At 50.9% G+C, this 17574-nt stretch overlaps 2 protein-coding genes across 6 annotated transcripts in view; one reads left to right on the top strand and one right to left on the bottom strand.

The window, feature by feature from the left end:
* Positions 1 to 17574, top strand: part of TSPAN11 (tetraspanin 11) — a 750083-nt gene that overhangs the window by 160264 nt on the left and 572245 nt on the right. The window lies entirely within an intron of this gene.
* Positions 1 to 17574, bottom strand: part of TSPAN9 (tetraspanin 9) — a 196865-nt gene that overhangs the window by 80864 nt on the left and 98427 nt on the right. For 2 of the 3 annotated variants that reach the window (XM_081310191.1, XM_081310190.1), the window contains one exon: positions 1286 to 1365. In XM_081310191.1, the coding sequence (XP_081166317.1) occupies positions 1286 to 1348 (63 nt within the window). In that variant the 5' untranslated portion in view covers positions 1349 to 1365. Of the gene's footprint in view, positions 1 to 1285; positions 2223 to 17574 lie in introns of those variants that run through there. The other variant, XM_081310189.1, reaches the window with a different exon arrangement.

The following is a 17574-nucleotide window of genomic DNA, read 5'->3' as shown; positions in this document are numbered from 1 at the left end:
GAAATGAGGGCAGTGAGGAAGACCATTGTAACAGCCCCTCTCTGGACTGGAAAGGAAGCCCACATTTTAAAGAAGAGAGTGAGTTGCCCAAGGTCACACAAGAAGCTAACAAAGAACCAATATCAAAATCTTGTCTTCTTCCTTCAAAACCCAGAGTGTTCCCTTCTGTGGGAGAAGTCACCCACCCTACACACACTTCTCAAAAAGTTTTCCAGCTAAAGTGAGTCAGTCTATACAAAAGCTGAGCCCCAGTGAACAACTACTTCTACTCAACCTCACTCAGAATGACTTTCTCCTGTCCCCAGCTCTCCTCCTGGACCATGCACAGGCAAGCAGCTGACAGCCTCCAGCGGGCAGGACAGAGCCTGGGGCTGAGCCAAACATCTGTGCTGACTATATTCTGGCCTCTGGTGAAGAAAGGCAGAGGCAGCAGTTAGGATGAAAGGAACAGTTAGAGATGAATTTAAGTTTTCGTCTAATTTGCCTAACTAGTACTTCTTGTGCACACGTGTACTTTAGTATCCCACAGAGGACAGAGAACAATTTCAAGACACCCCATCTACTGATAGTTTCTCTAGAAAATAGTCTCACCAAGGACAGGAGCACCACTTTCTCCCTTTGTTCCTTTCTCCCTTTGTTCCTTTACCAGTCTGCCCTCTGCCCAGTCCACTGCAATCCCTCAAAAGCAGCAGCAAGTCACCCATGGCAGCATGCCCCCAGCCCTCCCTTCCCACACCAGCCCCAACTCAACCTGGGATAGGGGCTCCTCCTCCTCTTCCTAGGATTCACTGAAAAGAATGGGACCTCTACACTCCCATCTTTCCTGCTCCCCCAAAAATGCTGCAGATTGAATTCTTGTGCATTCTGGAGTGATACAAGAAGAAACTCTGAAAACCACTCTCACCTGTGCTATCTCCAATGCAGGGTCACAGCTGTTAAAATGTCTGACCCCACACCCACTGCTGCAGGTTCCCTGGGCTCAAGCACTTCCAGCATGGATTTTCTTATTGAGAATTAAGTAGTGGCAAACTTTGCCAGCCTCCTAGGAGTACAGCAAGTCTCTCCTAGAACACAGGCAAGTTGGAGCCCTCGTCAGCCACCAATGAGAGGGAGAAAGGAAGAAAAAGATGCATGAGAGGGGGTGGGGGACGATTTTTTTTTTTAAGCACTTACCGTTGTGCAGAGAGGGGAGCAATGCAGCACGGAGGAGAAAGCGGGTATTCACGCTATGATAAGCAAAGAGGAGGAGAGGAGGGCAAAGGGAGGAATCAACGCAAGGACTTACCCAGAATATCAAATTGAAGAGGAACATCATGTACTTCAAGCAGCAGAGGCAGCCCCTGGCCATGTTGCACTTCTTAAATTCTAGGAGGAACACAAAGGACAGGTCCAGGTAAAACACCACGTACTTGCTGCCTTTGGGTGCATTGTACTTGTCGGTCTTAACACCGGCCTCCGCGCGGCTCTGGCCCCGGGAGCCCGCGGTGCCGTAGAAGGCGCCGGCCGTGAAGCCGCGGCCAAACGGACGACCGGAGGTTGACGGCTTGCCAAAGTCCGAGTCCTTGCTGTCCAAAGATGGACTCCGGTGAATCGAAGAATCCTCGCTACTCGACTTCTCCATGCTCGCGTCGTTCCCAGGGGGCGCGAGGAGCGGGGGGCATCGCTCCCAGAGTGGGACGGAAGGGGCGCCCAAGTCGGGCGCGGGCTGCAGGCAGGCTGGCGGGCCGGCGGAGCTTTGCACGCCCCCTCTCTGCACCCGGCGCACTCCCAGACGAAACCCGCTCCCGGGAGCCGCTGCTTATGGGACGGCACCCCGCTCCCGGCCGGCTGGCCCGGGAGGGCTCTGCGGCACTGCGCGGTTCTATCTATGCGCGCTCTCGAACGCTCTCCGGGAACCGGTTCGCCTGCGTAACTTGGCGTCTTAGGGGAGGCTGTAATTTGATTTCTCTTTCCAGAGCGGCAGCACGCCTCCCGGCTGCACCCACCGCTCCACGCGAGGCCGAAGGGCGCCGAGATCCAGGCTCCCTGGGCACACCTCTCCCAGTCCAGTCCCAGCCCTGAGCCCGAGCACTTTGCAGGCGCTCGGCCTCCTCTAGCTCCACGACTTTGCGGAGCTGCTGCCGGCCCTGGGCTTCCCGGGCACAACGGCAGGCAGTGCCTAAGGATCCGCCGCAGCTGCAACCGCTGGGCTTTCCCTTCGAAATCCCAGCCCCGACTCCAGACTCCGAAATCGCAGGGAGCCCCCTCCCCGGGTCCTCAGCCCCACCCCCTGCTTTGCATTTGACCAATGGGCATGAGGCCTGCCTGGCTCCGTTTGGAGAGCCACCCCCCCTCCCCAATGACACAATATCTTTAATAGGATTAGCGTTCTGCTGTGTGCCTATACTAGTGCGCCGCGAACCCTCGCTAAATGTCAAGGGCTCTGCGGCTGGGGGTGAACCAGAACCTTCATCGGAAAGCGCTGGCATCTTTAACTCAAGAAAGAGGGCGGCGAGAGAAGGGGGATGGCTGGAGGTACCAATGACCCAAAGAAGCCGAAGGAAAGGTCTGCGGAGAAGCACTGGAGAGGGCACGAAATGTGGCCACTGTCAAGCTGGCCGCCGCCTCCTGCAAACACCGGAGCCGGTCGGCCTGGGGCACATGTTCTCCTGGCTATATCTATCTACTCATACGCCTACACACACGCGCGCGCGCGCGCACACACACACACACACACACACACACCACGCTTTTGCACACGTGGGGCTGGCTAGAGTGGACAGGGAGAAGAGATCGCAGGGTAGGCAAGAGGTGTGGGAAAGCGTTTGGGGGCCTCCGCGGGTGCGCCGCCCTCCCCGCCCCCTCTGCGCGCACACGCACGCGCGGCTCCGCGAAGCTCCTGCAGCTGCGCGAACCCCCGCCCCCGCATTCCCGGGTGGGACGCCGCGCCACTGGGGCTCTGGCTGGGTTCTAAGGGGCAGGTGGCCGAAGTGGGGTCCTGCCTTGCTCCCCGCAGCCTGCCTATACCAAGAGTGAAGCAATGTAGGAGTACTCTTAGACATAGGCTGGGTCCTCTCAGAGTAGCGAGGAGTGCATGAAAGGAGGTGGTCAGAGAAACAGCAGGAGGAATGCGCTTGCCGAGGGTTTCAGACCGACCACAGCAACACTTTATTGTCTGGAAAAACACTGCGACTAGGGCAGCTTCCCTTAGGCTCATGTAGAAGTCTGCATTGATATCGTGTGACCACCACAGTTTGCAAATGATGGAGACTAGAAGGCTTGAGGGGCGGGGATCCCATCTCTCTTCTTCCACCATCCTTGTAGCTCCGCAAGAGAACTGACGGTACTACTAGAGCAGGAGCTAAGTTTAAATGGGCTCTGAAACCCCAGCACCTAACTCTGGGCTTGGCCTCTGGGAGGCACTGCACAGAGATGGCTGGATGGAAGCCTCCATACCCTACTTGAGGTTGGGTGTGAAATGCCCAGCCTTGCATCCTCCCAGGCATTTATTCCACACCAGATACTGTGTGCTGAGCACCAGGGGCAAGCCCCTGAGGAAACATACAAGATGTGCCCCTGCCCTTCAGGGGCCCACAATCCAGTCACAAAGACAGGAGGGTATTAATCACCCAGCAGATGGGCAGAACTGAGCTGGCCATGGCTGCAGGGTAAAGGAGATATGAATTCCATCCAGAGAGACTTCAAAACCCTCATCACAGTTCACCGAAGTGACTCTGTACTAGAATCTGCACCAGGCAGACCTGCATCCTAGAGGTGAAAGCTGTCAGATTCTGAGGGCAGCTCAGCCTCTTTAAAGGAGCCTGCAATGGTTTTACTTGTCTGAGCTTCTTCCCAACACAGGTGGGAATAAAGCCTACTGTGTATTGCAGCCTCCAGTAAAGTGCTCTCTCCTGCTCAGCACAGTGGTCCTGTGGATGCTATCTACAGATGAAGGGGCAGGTATTTAACTGGCTCCGACTGAACACCACTCAATTGGAATGGCTAACACCTTTTGTCCTCTTCGGCTTCACCTGGCAGGCCCACTACAGAGGGGCTCATGGCTGTCACTTGGTTCTCACAATGTTACTTCCTGGGTTCAGGGAAAGATTGTTTGCCAGCTAGACTAGGAATCAGGAGACTGCCTTTCCCTTCCAGCTCCTCCTAACTATGTTATCAAGGACAAGGTAATCTGCCTTTCTGCATTGCCATTTCCTCCTTGTCAATCAAGAGCCTCCTGCAGGTGTTGTGTGAAGGGAGCTGGTGGTGGTGACTCATTTACTCATTTAATCCTCGTTACAACCATACAAGATAGGTGTGGTTATTAACCCATTTTACAGACAGGAAATTGTGTGATTTCAAACAAAGAGGGTACGCCCTGGACACCAAGAAGGTGCTGTTATGACCTGGGCATGGAGTCACTTGGTGTTACCAAGCGTCCTCCCAAGCTGGCCCCCTCTACTTTCTAATCGCTTTCCAGTTCTCTCATCCCCAATTCACACCTGGGTTCAGTCGGAACAGTCTCCTGATTGCCCCTAGATTGTTCCACCTTCGTGTCTGATCAAAAATGAATGTGTGCCAGGCGCGGTGGCACATGCCTGTAATCCCAGCAGTTCAGGAGACTGAAGCAGGAGGATCAAAAGTTCAAAGCCAGCTTCAACATTTAGCAAGACCCTAAGTAACTCAGCGAGACCCTGTCTCTAAATAAAATACAGAAAGGGCTGAGGATGTAGCTCAGTGGTTAAGCACCCCTGGGTTCAATCCCTGGCACCAAAAAAAAAAAAAAAAAAAGAATATGTGCCACTGTTTCCTTATAAGCTTAAGGGCCTGAGGGCCAGAAGACAGGGAGACAACAGGCAGAAGAAGCTGTCCAATGTCAACAGTTCTGCTCCCTCCTGGTCACACTTGTCAAAGCCACATTGAAGTCCCACTTGTCAGTTTCTTAACAGAGCTACAGTTAAGCCCCATGAGGACACTGGCATAGTCACTATCAGAATAATAAGAGCAACTTTGGTTAAGTCCTTATATGTACCAGAAGCCACGTTTCCCTCATAGTGACTTATTTACTCATTTAATCCTCATTACAACCATACAAGACAGGTGTGGTTATTAACCCATTTTACAGACAAGGAAACTGTGTGATTTCAGACAAATCATGTGCTATACTCTCTTGGACTTTAAACACATTTCCTGCCCTTGGAAATCTTCCCAGCCTAACAGAATCTTAAAGCACAATGGGGAACCTGAATTAGTGTGCCCTGATCCAAGGTCATTATTTGAAAGAACCCTGAGTAAGGAGCCAAAGGGAGAGAAGAAATGAATGGGGCAGTATGTCTGGACTGCTAATCAGTGGAGGTAAGCAACCATGGAGATGGCCTGAGAAATCTTAAAGAGGATAGAAGGACCAAAGGATGCAGGTAAATGGAGTGTGGAAGACAGGGAGCAAGTCCTGTCTGAGGACAAGGCTGTAGAGGAGTGTCTGGAAGTCAGGTTTAGCTAGAACACAACCCACCTCCACCCCATCCCCATGAACAGACCATTCATAGATGGCAGATTGTTCACTGTGAGCAGGACACTGAGCAAGGACCCACCAGGAGAAAGGAGGCAAACCAGCTAAAGAGACCAGTCTCCTTCCCCGACTCCACACATACCTAGAGAAGCCCCAAACAGTGATCCACAGTGCACACACACAGAAGGACAAGCAAGGAGCTGTTCTGTGGCCCTGCCTTTGGAGAAGGACATTCTGAAGTGGGTGGGCACAGGAAAAAAGGGGGACAGAGGACACTCTAGAAAGGATTAGGTGTGGTCCATTCAGCAGGCCTGAATGAAGTGGGAGAATATGCCTGTGAATCAACTTGAGCTAGTTTACAAGGTCTTGCAAGATGCATGCAAAGTCTAGACTGCATCCTGCAGTTCCTTCCCAAGCAGTAGAGGAATGTCATCACACCAGGGCCCTAAAAAGATGGGCTGACAACAGGGTAAGGCAAGGCAAGGCAAGGGATAGACAGGCGGGTTTCAAGGGTTGCCACAGTTCCTTAGACATGGGGTACAGAAGGACCAACCAGGTAGAAACTGTGATGTGAGACACCATCTCTCCTGTCCTCTCCCATTCCTCCACAGCCCACCAGGCCCAGGAGGGCCAGAAGGCACAGGCAGCCTTGCGGGTTTCTTCAAGCATTTGAACAAGGCAGACCTACTTGGCTTTTTTTTTTTTTTTTAACAACAAAAAAAAAAAAGTGAAGCAAGTACAGAATTCTCAGAGGGGAGGAAGAAAAGTGAATGTGTGAAATCAACATGCAACATCTCTGCTAACTGGCAACCAGGGAGCTACAGGCTTCCAAGTAAATGCCAAGCTCTCTGTGCCTCTCCCTGAATTTCTGGGGCTTCAGTGTAAGACAGAGCTCAGTCTTTGGTCCCTCCCTCATCCACACACAGTCTCAGCCAAGGGGCCAGTCCAGATCCCCAGGCTGACCTGTGCTGAAGGTCCTGTATGTAGCATGTATAGCTTGCAAGGCTTCTCACATCCCCAAGACTCAAACAAGGCAAGCCGCCCCCACCGGGCTAGAGTTAGATTACTCCCAAAGTCCAACCTGCTAAGCAAAGGAACGTTTGAGATAGGCCACCGCAGGAGGACCAGGGAGAGTTACTCACCTTGCTCCAGTGTTTAAACTCTAAACTTGGAATCTTCTTTGGCTATATAGGAAATGCTTTCAGTGCTGAACAAACCACTAGGAATGGGGCCAAAGGAGAAGAAGGATGAGGAAGATGAGGTCCCTAGGAGGGGCCACCTCCCAGAGGTTTATAAGACGACTAATAAGAAGTGGATGGTGGCAGGGGCCACTCTCCTATTTGCTAAGGAAATGAAATGGCTAGGACACTGATTCAGAATGGTTGGTAACAATGACAAGTGAAGGAGTCAGGGTAGAGAAGAACGAAAGGTACTTTTGGGGAGCATGGGGGGTTTTTGAGGAGGGGTGGTATTTTTTGTTTTCTGTTTTTTAGTTTCTGAGATCAGTGAAGAAAACCATCAAAGCTTGGTTTAATAGGAGGGTGAACAATTTGAGGGAGGGATGGACTGCTCAGGGTACATTATAAAGGGTTCTAGGGACCTCCTCTCCTGGAAAGAGGTAGCTCCTTCATCCTCTTCAGCACTTAATCAGACTGCAATGACAGTGCACCCACCTGTCTCTGCTGTGATCCCTGGGCTTTAGAAAGATGGACAAGATTCCCCCGCACCCCTAGTGCCTGTCACGGTAACCACCACATGGCAGGTGTTGGAGAGGGGAAAGAAAGACCACTATGCCTAAGCCTTATGTTCTCCTCAAGGACAGCTTGAGAGTCCCAACTTCATTCCCTAAAGAATGGGACCCAAGCCAGAATCTATGGAATCGTTCCTAGAAAGCAGACATCTGAGGGCATCAGAAACTGATGAGGAAGCCCAGGAAATGTAAATGCCTGGCACATAACAGAATGCAAATGCCGTGAGGTCGACTAATTTGTTTTCAGCCACATCCACAGCACATGTCATAACCTGGAATTGATGGATAAATGGACAGATGAACAAATAAACAAATGTATGGATCCAGAGAGCCATTTTTGGAGGAAAAGTTGGGCAAGATAGAAGGGTGGAAAATAAGAAGACTGAGATATGAGCAAGACAGAGGACAAGGCTGCTTCTGGACCCCTGCCCATTCAGGTGGGCTGAACCTTGTGGAGGGGCTCCAAGGACAGGACAGTAGGGGCACCTCTGCCTACCACTCAGTCCCTGGGAACTTGGGCAAATGCCCTAGTGTTGTGTCACATCTCAAAGTCCCCAGAGCAAAGCTGCCTCCTGGCTGTGGCCAGCCCCCATCAGAAGCTATTGAGAAGGTGTGGCTATATACCGGCACCCACCTGGGACAGGTGAACATGCTGGTCAGAGCAGGCACTAGTGCCTCTGGTTGGGTCAGCAAGCTGCGCTCTGAAGAAACAGGGCCACAGCAATTGACCAGCCATCAGACTTCCAGCCCAGCATGAGTGCTGAAAGGGTGGCTTCCGCACCAAGAGGAGCCAGGCAAGAGGTGTGGATAGACTGTCACAGAGCTAATCTCAGGACCCTGAAATCAGCTCCACATGCCCTAGTGACTGCGATTAGCTGGCCCCATATGCCTCCATGCCTTCACAGATCCCACCCATACACCATCCTGCACAACCACAGTGAATAGAGCTCTGGCAAAACAGCAGGGTGGACACACTCCAGCCTAGACCTAGAGTGAGTTACCCAACTGCTGGGTAACCTAGGATGTCAGCTCTGTATTTCTTTGTCTATAAAATGGAGATGATAATACATGCCTTCCCAAGGGGTATGTAAAAAATTAGAGATTAGAAGTTATGAATGTAACACACATAGCACAAAGTCTGGACCGTAGAAATTGTCTAATGAATTGAGGCACCATTATCACTGTCAACAACAATAATTAGTATGATAAATAGGGTCTCCGACTCATTACAACCTGGTTGAACAGAGAAAGAAACACAATAACCCATAATGTCCTGTGGCCCATTTTAAGGGTGAATGCCATGGTGCCTCCTCCTCTGCATGCTGATACCTGCATGTCTACTACTCTGCTCATCCCTGAGTTCTCAGGAGTTCACAAAGGTCTCTTCTGGTCTCCTGGCAAACCCCCTATGACAAAATGAAATCCCCCTCCCCACCATGATATGCCTTTTTCTCCCACAAACTCATCACAGTTTGAAAGTACATGTTTCTCTGAGTGACAATCTGTGTCTGATTCTGCCCCTAGACCATCAGCAGCAGGACTGATCTGTCTTTGTCACCACTGTATACCCACTGCCAGAACCATGCCTGGTCTACAGGGCAACCCAAGAAACACTTGATGAACAAGTGAACAGGAGCTCAAGGAGGAAGTATGCACAGCAGGCCCGAGTCACCAGGAAGGGCTAGAGGGTCTTCGGGTTTATAGGGTCACCTCTAGCCACCTAAGGAACAAAGCCTTAGGATGTAATTTCCTGTGGGATCCATAGTTCCTTAAGAACAAAGCAAGGAGGGGACTAGTTGGTCCTGTAAGGACCCTTGAGCCCTGAGCTTCCCACCTTATAAAATGGGGCCTGACTTAGGTCTTGGAGATGTGCAGGGAGGACAGGGGAAGGGTCAAGCAAAGTGGGGAGTGCAGAAGAGGGCCCGGGCTGTCTGGGAAGTGCAGACAAAATGAAACTGCACAGAAAGGGCACCTAAAGGAAGGTGGATCTGGAGAAGAGATGACCCTGGTGCCAGTTAAAACTGCACAGGTGCGTGCTCACCCCTCCTCCCCCTCAGCTCCACCCACAGCATGTTTATTGGCCAATGCTCCCAACAAAATGATCCTACATCAAACTCCTCCTCACCTCCTGGGGCACGTGGCTCCCTTACCTGAAACCCCCTTTCCCTACACCCTGACTGGCTAACATCAACAGTCCAATGGGCGACAGCATGGCTACAGCCTCCTCCGTGGGTCTCCTTCAGTAACACCCTGAGTTGAACCTGCCATGATGTAACCTGTTCCCCGACCTCCCCCACCCCAAACTGTGAGCTCACAGAGAGCAAGGACTGTCCATCATCTTTGTCTTCCGAGCACCTGCCATGGTGTGTAGCACACGGGTGCTCTGAAATCTCTACCAGATACATGAAATGACAGTTTTGTGAGGACCTCTGTGGGTGTCCAGTACAAGGTGAAGGCAGCTCTTTAGAAAAACTGAGTGTTGGCGTGGAGCAAGGAGCCTTTCCACAGATAGCAAGAACTGCTACTCCTCTAGGACACTAATCTCTTCCTCCAGCATGTTCCCAGACAGGGGGAGATAACAGAGGCTGAGCTCTGAATAAAGAGCCACCTACCCTAGGCTTTCAGGTCCTTTTTTCCAAGAAAGTCCCAAACTAGCCCCATCTTTCATCCCAAGGCCAATCAGTATCCCTGTCAGATCCCCAGAAGGGCCTGGTGTGCGAGGCATTGTGCTGGACCGACAGACATACCTGCACCCACACTCAGTGCCAACACTGAGCCATTCACCCTGGGAAACAGAGGAGAAAGAAAGCATTTGTTATTAGTACTTATCAAGGAGGGCAGGTGGCTTCGGGAGGATGAGATAAGGCAGACCGCCGGGCATAGGGAAGTGTGATGAAGCCTGAGGTTTATTGCCATGCACCAGTGGAAATTTACTGACCCAGCAAATCCAATATTCCTAAACCGCTCCATGGAGGACACCGACTTGCAGGCTGGGACGGCGCTCTCTGACCCAGCATCCAGCCTGCCTGTGGAGCCAGCAATGCAGCTGGGCCCCTTCTGCTGATTTTAGGAGCTGCTACCAGCTGCCTCCCGTTCCCTCTCTACCTCCACTGAGCCTGGGCACGTCGGGTCTGGCACTGGAGCCACCCTGGGGAAGGACAGAGCATAAGTAGCACTCGACAATGCTCTAAAGTTAAGAAAGTGCCCCGATTGCACCCTGCTCCGAAGCCGTCAGAGGATGGGAACGTGTGCGAGTTCTACCCAGGTTGATGGACTTGGGGAGTCTGGATGGGTGGTCAGGGGACAAATGTACTGGGTGTCTTATGACTCACAAGTCTCACAATGCCTAAGTCACTTGGGATCTCTGAACCTTCTTGGGTCACTGTAAAATGAGGCAGGGCACCAGCCATCTCCTAATTCTGCCCTACTTTCCTCCTCTCATTTGTGGCTTGTCATATCATTCAAGATACCTCCAGCTGAAGGGGACCTCCTGAAAGCACCCATCCACCCCAAACCTGGAGACATCTTTGCTCATCTCAAGGTCACAACCATACCCTTTTATAAGCAATTTGGGCTACCAAAACTCTTAGAATTCTAGAAAGTTCTTTCCAAAGTCTCTCTTGGGTGACTCGGGTAGAGGTTCCTTCCTACTGTAACCTAATTGTATATGATGTGTACCCAGCCACGGTTCACCAAACCACAGTTCCCCAACACGGACCCAGAATACAGAGGCCATGCACACATGCCACCTGAAGTCAGAGCATGTGCATGTTCCCTGTCACAGGCTCCTTCCCTGTGACTGCCTCCTGCCTGCCAGTCTCCTTACTCCCTGCACTCCCCCTTCCCCATCCTCCCTCTCATTCATTCTGCCATATGCTGCCACCATTACTGTCCCAAGAAATGCCACATTGCCTCCTTCATCACCTCAAAATCCTCCCTGGCTGCCTGTGGATTTAAACAACAACACTCAAGCTTGTTATTCGAGACCTTCACTGAACATTGTTAGCCTTATTTCCACAAACCCCTGACCTGCGCCCTGTGCTTTGAGCAATCCAAGCTCCTCAGTGGATGCCCCCACTTCTATGGCTCCGTCCTCTGGCTCATGCACTGCCCACCCCCTCAGGGGTGTCCCCCACAAATCTCTGCCTTTAGAGACTCATCTCAAATGCCACATCCTCCGTGAAGGATCCCCAACACTAAAAAGCCCTCTTCTTGTTCTGAACCTCTCTTTTAGCCACCAATTTTACTCTGCATGGTTATCACAGATATTTGCATGAATGTCTTTTCTTTATACAAGAGCCACAGAATCTCCATACAGGAGGAACTCATCAGCCCAGCTTGATGATAGGTGACGGACACTTAAGAATACAAGATCACCTCAACACATGTGTGAGATACCCCCAACAATGCCCTCTGCCTAACTGGTAGGCACTCACCTTGATGGATCACCACCTTTTGTCCTCTTCTACGGAGTCCCTCTCTAGGGTCACCTACCAGACTCATCAGAGAATATGGCTGGACTCTGTGAGGCCCAGCATGTCTGGGTGGCCTTGGCTACTCATCCCCCCACCTCTGGCCCCAAAAGGTGCTTCCACATTCCAGCCTGGCTGGGTGTCAGGCACACTTGTTCCTCCCCTCCCCCACACTGCTGCCAGAGGAAATGCCAGCCTGCAGCCACAGAGGGTCAGACAAAGCACAAGCAAGCACTGACCTTCCTGCTCCCTTCCTATACCTCCAAGGCCTGAGGCAGAGCAGCACCCTGGCCTGGCCTCCATCCTTCCAAAAATGCAGAGTCTACCTCCCTACCCCGTTTGCATCTTAAAGGAGTAAGCACAAGGCAAACGCACCCAGACTGCAAGATCCAGGCAGAATGAAGAGCTGGGAGCCCCACTCCAGCTGTGTCACCTGGGAAGGAGACTTACAGCTCCCTGAGCACAGGACACTAGTGCTGAATGAATGAATGAATGAGCACACTTCCATTTCCTCATCTGCAAAATGGCATTAGGTGTGATAGTGAGGGCCAGTAAGACAATGTCGGTGGAACTACTCTATCAAATGCAAGGTACTATCCTTGGAACCTTCCATACACACACACACACACACACACACACACACACACACACACACACTCCAGCCAGCCAGTACATTCATAGGTGTTCAATCAAAGGACACCCACACTGACTAATGGATGACTGTGGTGCTCCTTAGTACCCGTTCTGAGCCCTGTCTTGGTTCGCCACAGTGGATGTTACCAAGGAACATTCTGCTCCATCTGCATTTTGGGAACAACAAAAAGATGAACGAGCAGCAGTTCAAGTGCGCCTGGGTGTGGTACAGATTGTGAGTGCTCAGAGGTCTGGCCTTTGGGGAAGGCTGCTTGGAGAAGGTGGGGTAGGGGTTAGGCTTGCACAGTATCCTACCAAGAGGTAGGCAGAGGAGTCCTGAGCGAGCAAAGACATGTTCCTTGTGACTCCTTTAGCTTTTTCCAAGGGGTCTTCAGGCTTAGGATCACATCGGATCCTCACCCCAACCTACAAGGTAAGCAGGGAAGGTATCCCAGTTTATAAATGAGAAACAGAAGCCCAAAGAGAGAAGAGGGCTGATTCAGGCTGGACCTGGAATCTACCTCTCCAGACTTTCAAAACAGAGATCATTCCCTACCCTTAGCTTTATCTGAGACTAGAGCTGTACCCTGCTTTTATGTATGAAGCTGATCCCTACTGAGACACACACATACCCATCTTGCAGGCTTAGAGGGTTTCTTAAAGAAAGAAAGAGAGATTATGCATTAGAATTACCCAGTCAGGACAACAAGGGAATTCAGTCCCACCCTGAGACTGAAGCCCTGTCAATCCTGAAAGATAGACAAGTGGCCCACTGCCATCCAACACCAACCTTCTTCACCACCTATCCAATGTCGTCCCTAGGCTCCTTCTAACTTCATATAGCATGATCGCAAAATGAGAGGAATTAGAGGCCCTACCCTCCAGAATCATTGCCATCACCAGGTATGGAGGAGACACATTAGCAGAGGGCTGGTAAATGTTTAACCACCAGCTGTCCAGGGGGAAGCCCTGATTTGTAGTGCTTGCCAATTGCCACAGTGTAAATACTCCCACCATGGCCAATTTCAAGCTGCTGATGGCTTAACAGCCAGCTGGCCAATTCTCCGATTATTTACTAATAGGCTCTCAAGAGGCTGTTCAAGTAGACTCCAGCAAACCACTGTAACAAACCCATCTCTTTTTTTTTCTAATAATAATTTCTAAAAATATATTTTTAGTTGTTGACAGACATTTATTTTATTTATTTATATGTGAGGCTGAGAATCGAACCCCAGTGCCTCACACTTGCTAGGCAAGCACTCTACCACTGAGTTACAACTCCAGTCCCAAACCCATCCCTTGCCTCCAAAAGAAACTGAGAGTCAACCCAGCACCACTCCGTCCCCTCTTCTCCAGCAGTAAAAGTTTCAGTGTTTAAGGTTTGAGGAATAGCAATGAAGGCTGGACCAAGCACAGGGGGAAAAGAATGTGACAGCCTTTATCTGGTCCCCTGGTATCTCCTCGTGGGAAGCCTAATAACCAGAGAAAGGTAGCTGAAACTAGCTCCTGTACTGCAGTGATCCCATCACAGGAGTCACACCAGGCTCCTGCTCTGCACAAAATCCTCTAATGCTTCCCATCACTCTCAGAGTGAAAGAAAAAGTGCTTATAAAAATTTGCACAAGCTAGCTGGATGCAGTGGCACTGTAATCCCAAAGCCTTGGGAGGCTGAGGCAGGAGGACTACAAATTCAAAGCCAGCTTTAGTAATGTAGCAAGACAGTATGCAACTTTGCGAGACCCGGTCTCTAAATAAAAATATTTTAAATGGACTGGGGATGTGGCTCAGTGGTTCAATCTAGGGTTCAATCTCTGGTATCAGAAAAAAAAGAATTTGCACAATTTACACATACATACCAGACCCACTCGCTCTCTCCACTCCAGCCACGTCATCCTCCATGCTGTTTCTTACACTAGAGCCTTTACTTTGGCTGTTCCCTCTTCTTGGAACATTCTTCCACTACATCTCTGCATTGCCAACTCTCTCCTCCTTTAAGCCTTCGCTCAAATGTCATCTCAATGAGGCCTTCCCTGACCAGATTGTTTAAAATTGTAGCTCCCTCGGCACACTCAATCTCCCTTACACTCTTCTGCTTTTTCCATAGCTGGTATTTCCAATATACAATACAATTTATGTTTTCATTACATTGATTGTTTATGATGTCTCCACCCATGAGAACAGGGATTTTGATCGACTTCACTCATTGCTGTTTTTCCGTGGCCAAGATCAGAGCTTTACACATGGTCGGTGCTCAATAGATATTTTTGAATGACTGAATGAGTGCCTGGAGCTGGTCTCTGCCAAAGCCATGTTGGCTTCCCAGGAGCAGGCAGCTGGGGCATGAGGGAGTCCAGTGGTTAGTGCCTACCTAGCTGGGACTCCAGGTGCCTGTGTTCTGGGCCTGCCCTGCCACCTGTGATCTGGCACAGCTGCACCTGCATCCCAACTCTGCACTTTGTTTTCTCTCTTCATTTAGACTGTAATGGGACCCCCACATAGCTAACCCTGGGCAATACCAAGGGCCAAGGCAGAGGCCAAACAGGACACCAAGTCCAAAGGCCTCTGAGCTCTACAGTAGGAGGCTCTGAGGTCAGGTCCAAAGCATTCCCCTAAAAGATGTCGTAAAGGCACCAGCCACACCTGAACCCCCGACCACATTGATTCCTCAAACCCCAGCTCTGGGTCTAGAAGAAAATGCTGTCCACTCCAGTGGTTAGTGTCAGCAGAGCCCCATCGCCGGGTGGTTGCCCCATAATGCCTCAGATGGGCTCCCCACATGCACAACGGCCAGCTCACACTGCTATTTTAAGCTCCATGGGCCAGCTGTAGCACGTAGCCACAGCGGGCTGGCGGCCCGGGAGGAGGTAGAGACACTAACTCAGTAAGGAGTGCTGACCTGGGGAGCTCCCAGAGGCGGGGACTGGTCATCCCCTTAACACCAGCCCTTCTCTGCAGGGACTGGAAACTCCCAATCCACACCCTCAAACTTCCAGGCCATGGGGAAAGTGAGTCAGGAGCTTCACTGGGCACGCCCAGATTCCATTTCTGAAAGTGACCCCCTGAATCTCTACAGCAAAATGATTCCTAGCCCCACCCTGCCAACCCCTAGAAATTCCAACAAAGCAAGAGCTAGCTAAGAACCCATCTTCCAGGTCCTAACAACATGAGAGACAACAGAAGTGCAGGCTAAAGAGAGGAGTTAAGTAGCTGTTATCTGAGAGTGGCTTCTCCCTGGAACCCCTGCCCACTTCCTCTCTGCCCTCCAGGACTGTGGACTGTGCTAGGTACACAGCCACACTCAGCAAAGACTTGTTGATTGTGTGACTGTTTCTAAATGCATAGAAATCAACTATGACACAAGTGGACTAGAGGTAACCTACTCTTTATTACTGTGATCATTATCATCATCTACATTTCTACTGCATCACTGAACCCAAAACTGAAAATAAAGACCATAGAACCAAGAAACCAACAGAACTTAAAAACAAAATCCTGCCATCCATGGAGATCTACTACAGGACAACTCCAGTAAGAAAGTTATTCTGTACTTTCCTTGAACTGAGCCCCCTAAAGTTGTGCAATATGGCATCCCTGTTCCAAACCACCTTTTCACCATGGGACATCCGAGCAACCAGAAGCTGGCTTGAGAAAGGATGCAAAGGACAGGAACTATGAGTCTAGCTACTTCTACCCCCAACCTCATGCTGCAGGGCATCAGCAAAACCACCCAGGACACACACCTGGGATGACAAGCAGCATCCCGCAGCTCTAATTGCCCTATTTAAGCAATATCAGCTTCGAGTAAGGGAAAAGGAGAGCCAGAAGTGCTATGATTAGGGAACTTGAGACCTCTCTCCTTGCTACCCATCTAGTTCAAAACAGAAGCAACCACCCAGACCTTAAAGAAATAGATCCACTACCAGGAGGTATAATTCTTGGATTTTCCTGTTGGAGAGAGGATCCCAGAAGCTAAGGGCCTTCAGAGATCCTTTGGTGCACTTTTTCCTTTCTTTCTTTGGCTTCAATCAATCCAGACACTCCTCTGAGCCTTTGTTGCAAAGGCAATGACAACATCCTGCATTTATAGAAAAATATATGTTGTTGAGGGCCACTGCTTAGAAGGCTGCTGACTGATCTAACTGGCTCTTCCTTCACTACTCAGTTAGCGGCTAATGTCCCTCCACTCCAGCAAGCCTGCCACAACCACAGTCTCTTAGGCAGAAGGTTCTTATTGCCACCCTTCAGTTCATCTTCTGAAGATGTATTTGCAAACAATTACCAAAGTGACCCTGTCATTAGTCTGAAATCACACCAGCTGGGCAGATGATCCTGGCCCAAACCCCCACCCTGTCTAGAGAAGGGACATATTTGCCAAAGTCACTCTGCTCAGCCCAAGGCTCGCTCACAGATAGAGATGTAGGTAGAGAAAGGGAAGGAAGAGAAGAACAAAAGGGTGACATCACTCCAAAGGTGATGTTCTTCAGGGCACCAAGGGGCTCCACCCTCCCAGAAGCCTTCTCTGGCCACGTGGCCACTGTGGTCTCTCCCTCTCATGCAGATCCTGAGTGCAGCACTGCAGGGTTCTGCCTTTGATTAGGTTGTGCACCCTCTAACCCCGGAAAGCTGGGGTCCCCACACGTTCCTGCCATCAGCCCCCAGACAGCTTTCAGCCTCTCCTCAGAGATCGTCTGTCTCCTCCATTCTGTTTCTGCCTCCGCTCCTGTCTGGCTGGCCGAGCCTCGGGGAGGGCTACGTGGCTTCACACTCAGCTCCCCACCAGCCTGTCCCAATTCTAGGCTTCAAATTAGCTTGCCTTCCCTTGGCATGGAGGCTCCTCGGGCTGATGGCCCAGTTACAGATCCCCACCTCCTCACAGCCCAGCACACCTCCTTCCTGCTCTCCCCCTCACTGTCCTCTGTCACACTGACTCAGCCTGGACACCATTTGAGTAGACACCATTTGTCTTTGCAAATGGACCATCAACTGTAGAGAAAAAGGGTGCTCACTCGTCAAGAATCTCCTTTAGAACCTACCACATCCTAGTCAGGTGACAGTTACTCAGTGCGCACTGATGAATGGGTGGTTGGGCAGGTGGGCGAGTGGGTGGATGGATGGATGGATAGATGGATAGAGGGAGGGATGGAAGGATGGAGGGATGGTGGATGAATAGAGGGAGGGATGGAGGGATGGACAGAGGGAGGGAGAGAGGGATGGGTGGAGAAATCTGGCATAGC

This window comes from Spermophilus citellus, assembly GCF_964194105.1.
Source record: "Spermophilus citellus genome assembly, chromosome: 10".
NCBI classification, from domain to species: domain Eukaryota; kingdom Metazoa; phylum Chordata; class Mammalia; order Rodentia; family Sciuridae; genus Spermophilus; species Spermophilus citellus.
Note: the sequence above shows the minus strand (reverse complement) of the source record. Positions and strands in the feature narration are given on the sequence as shown.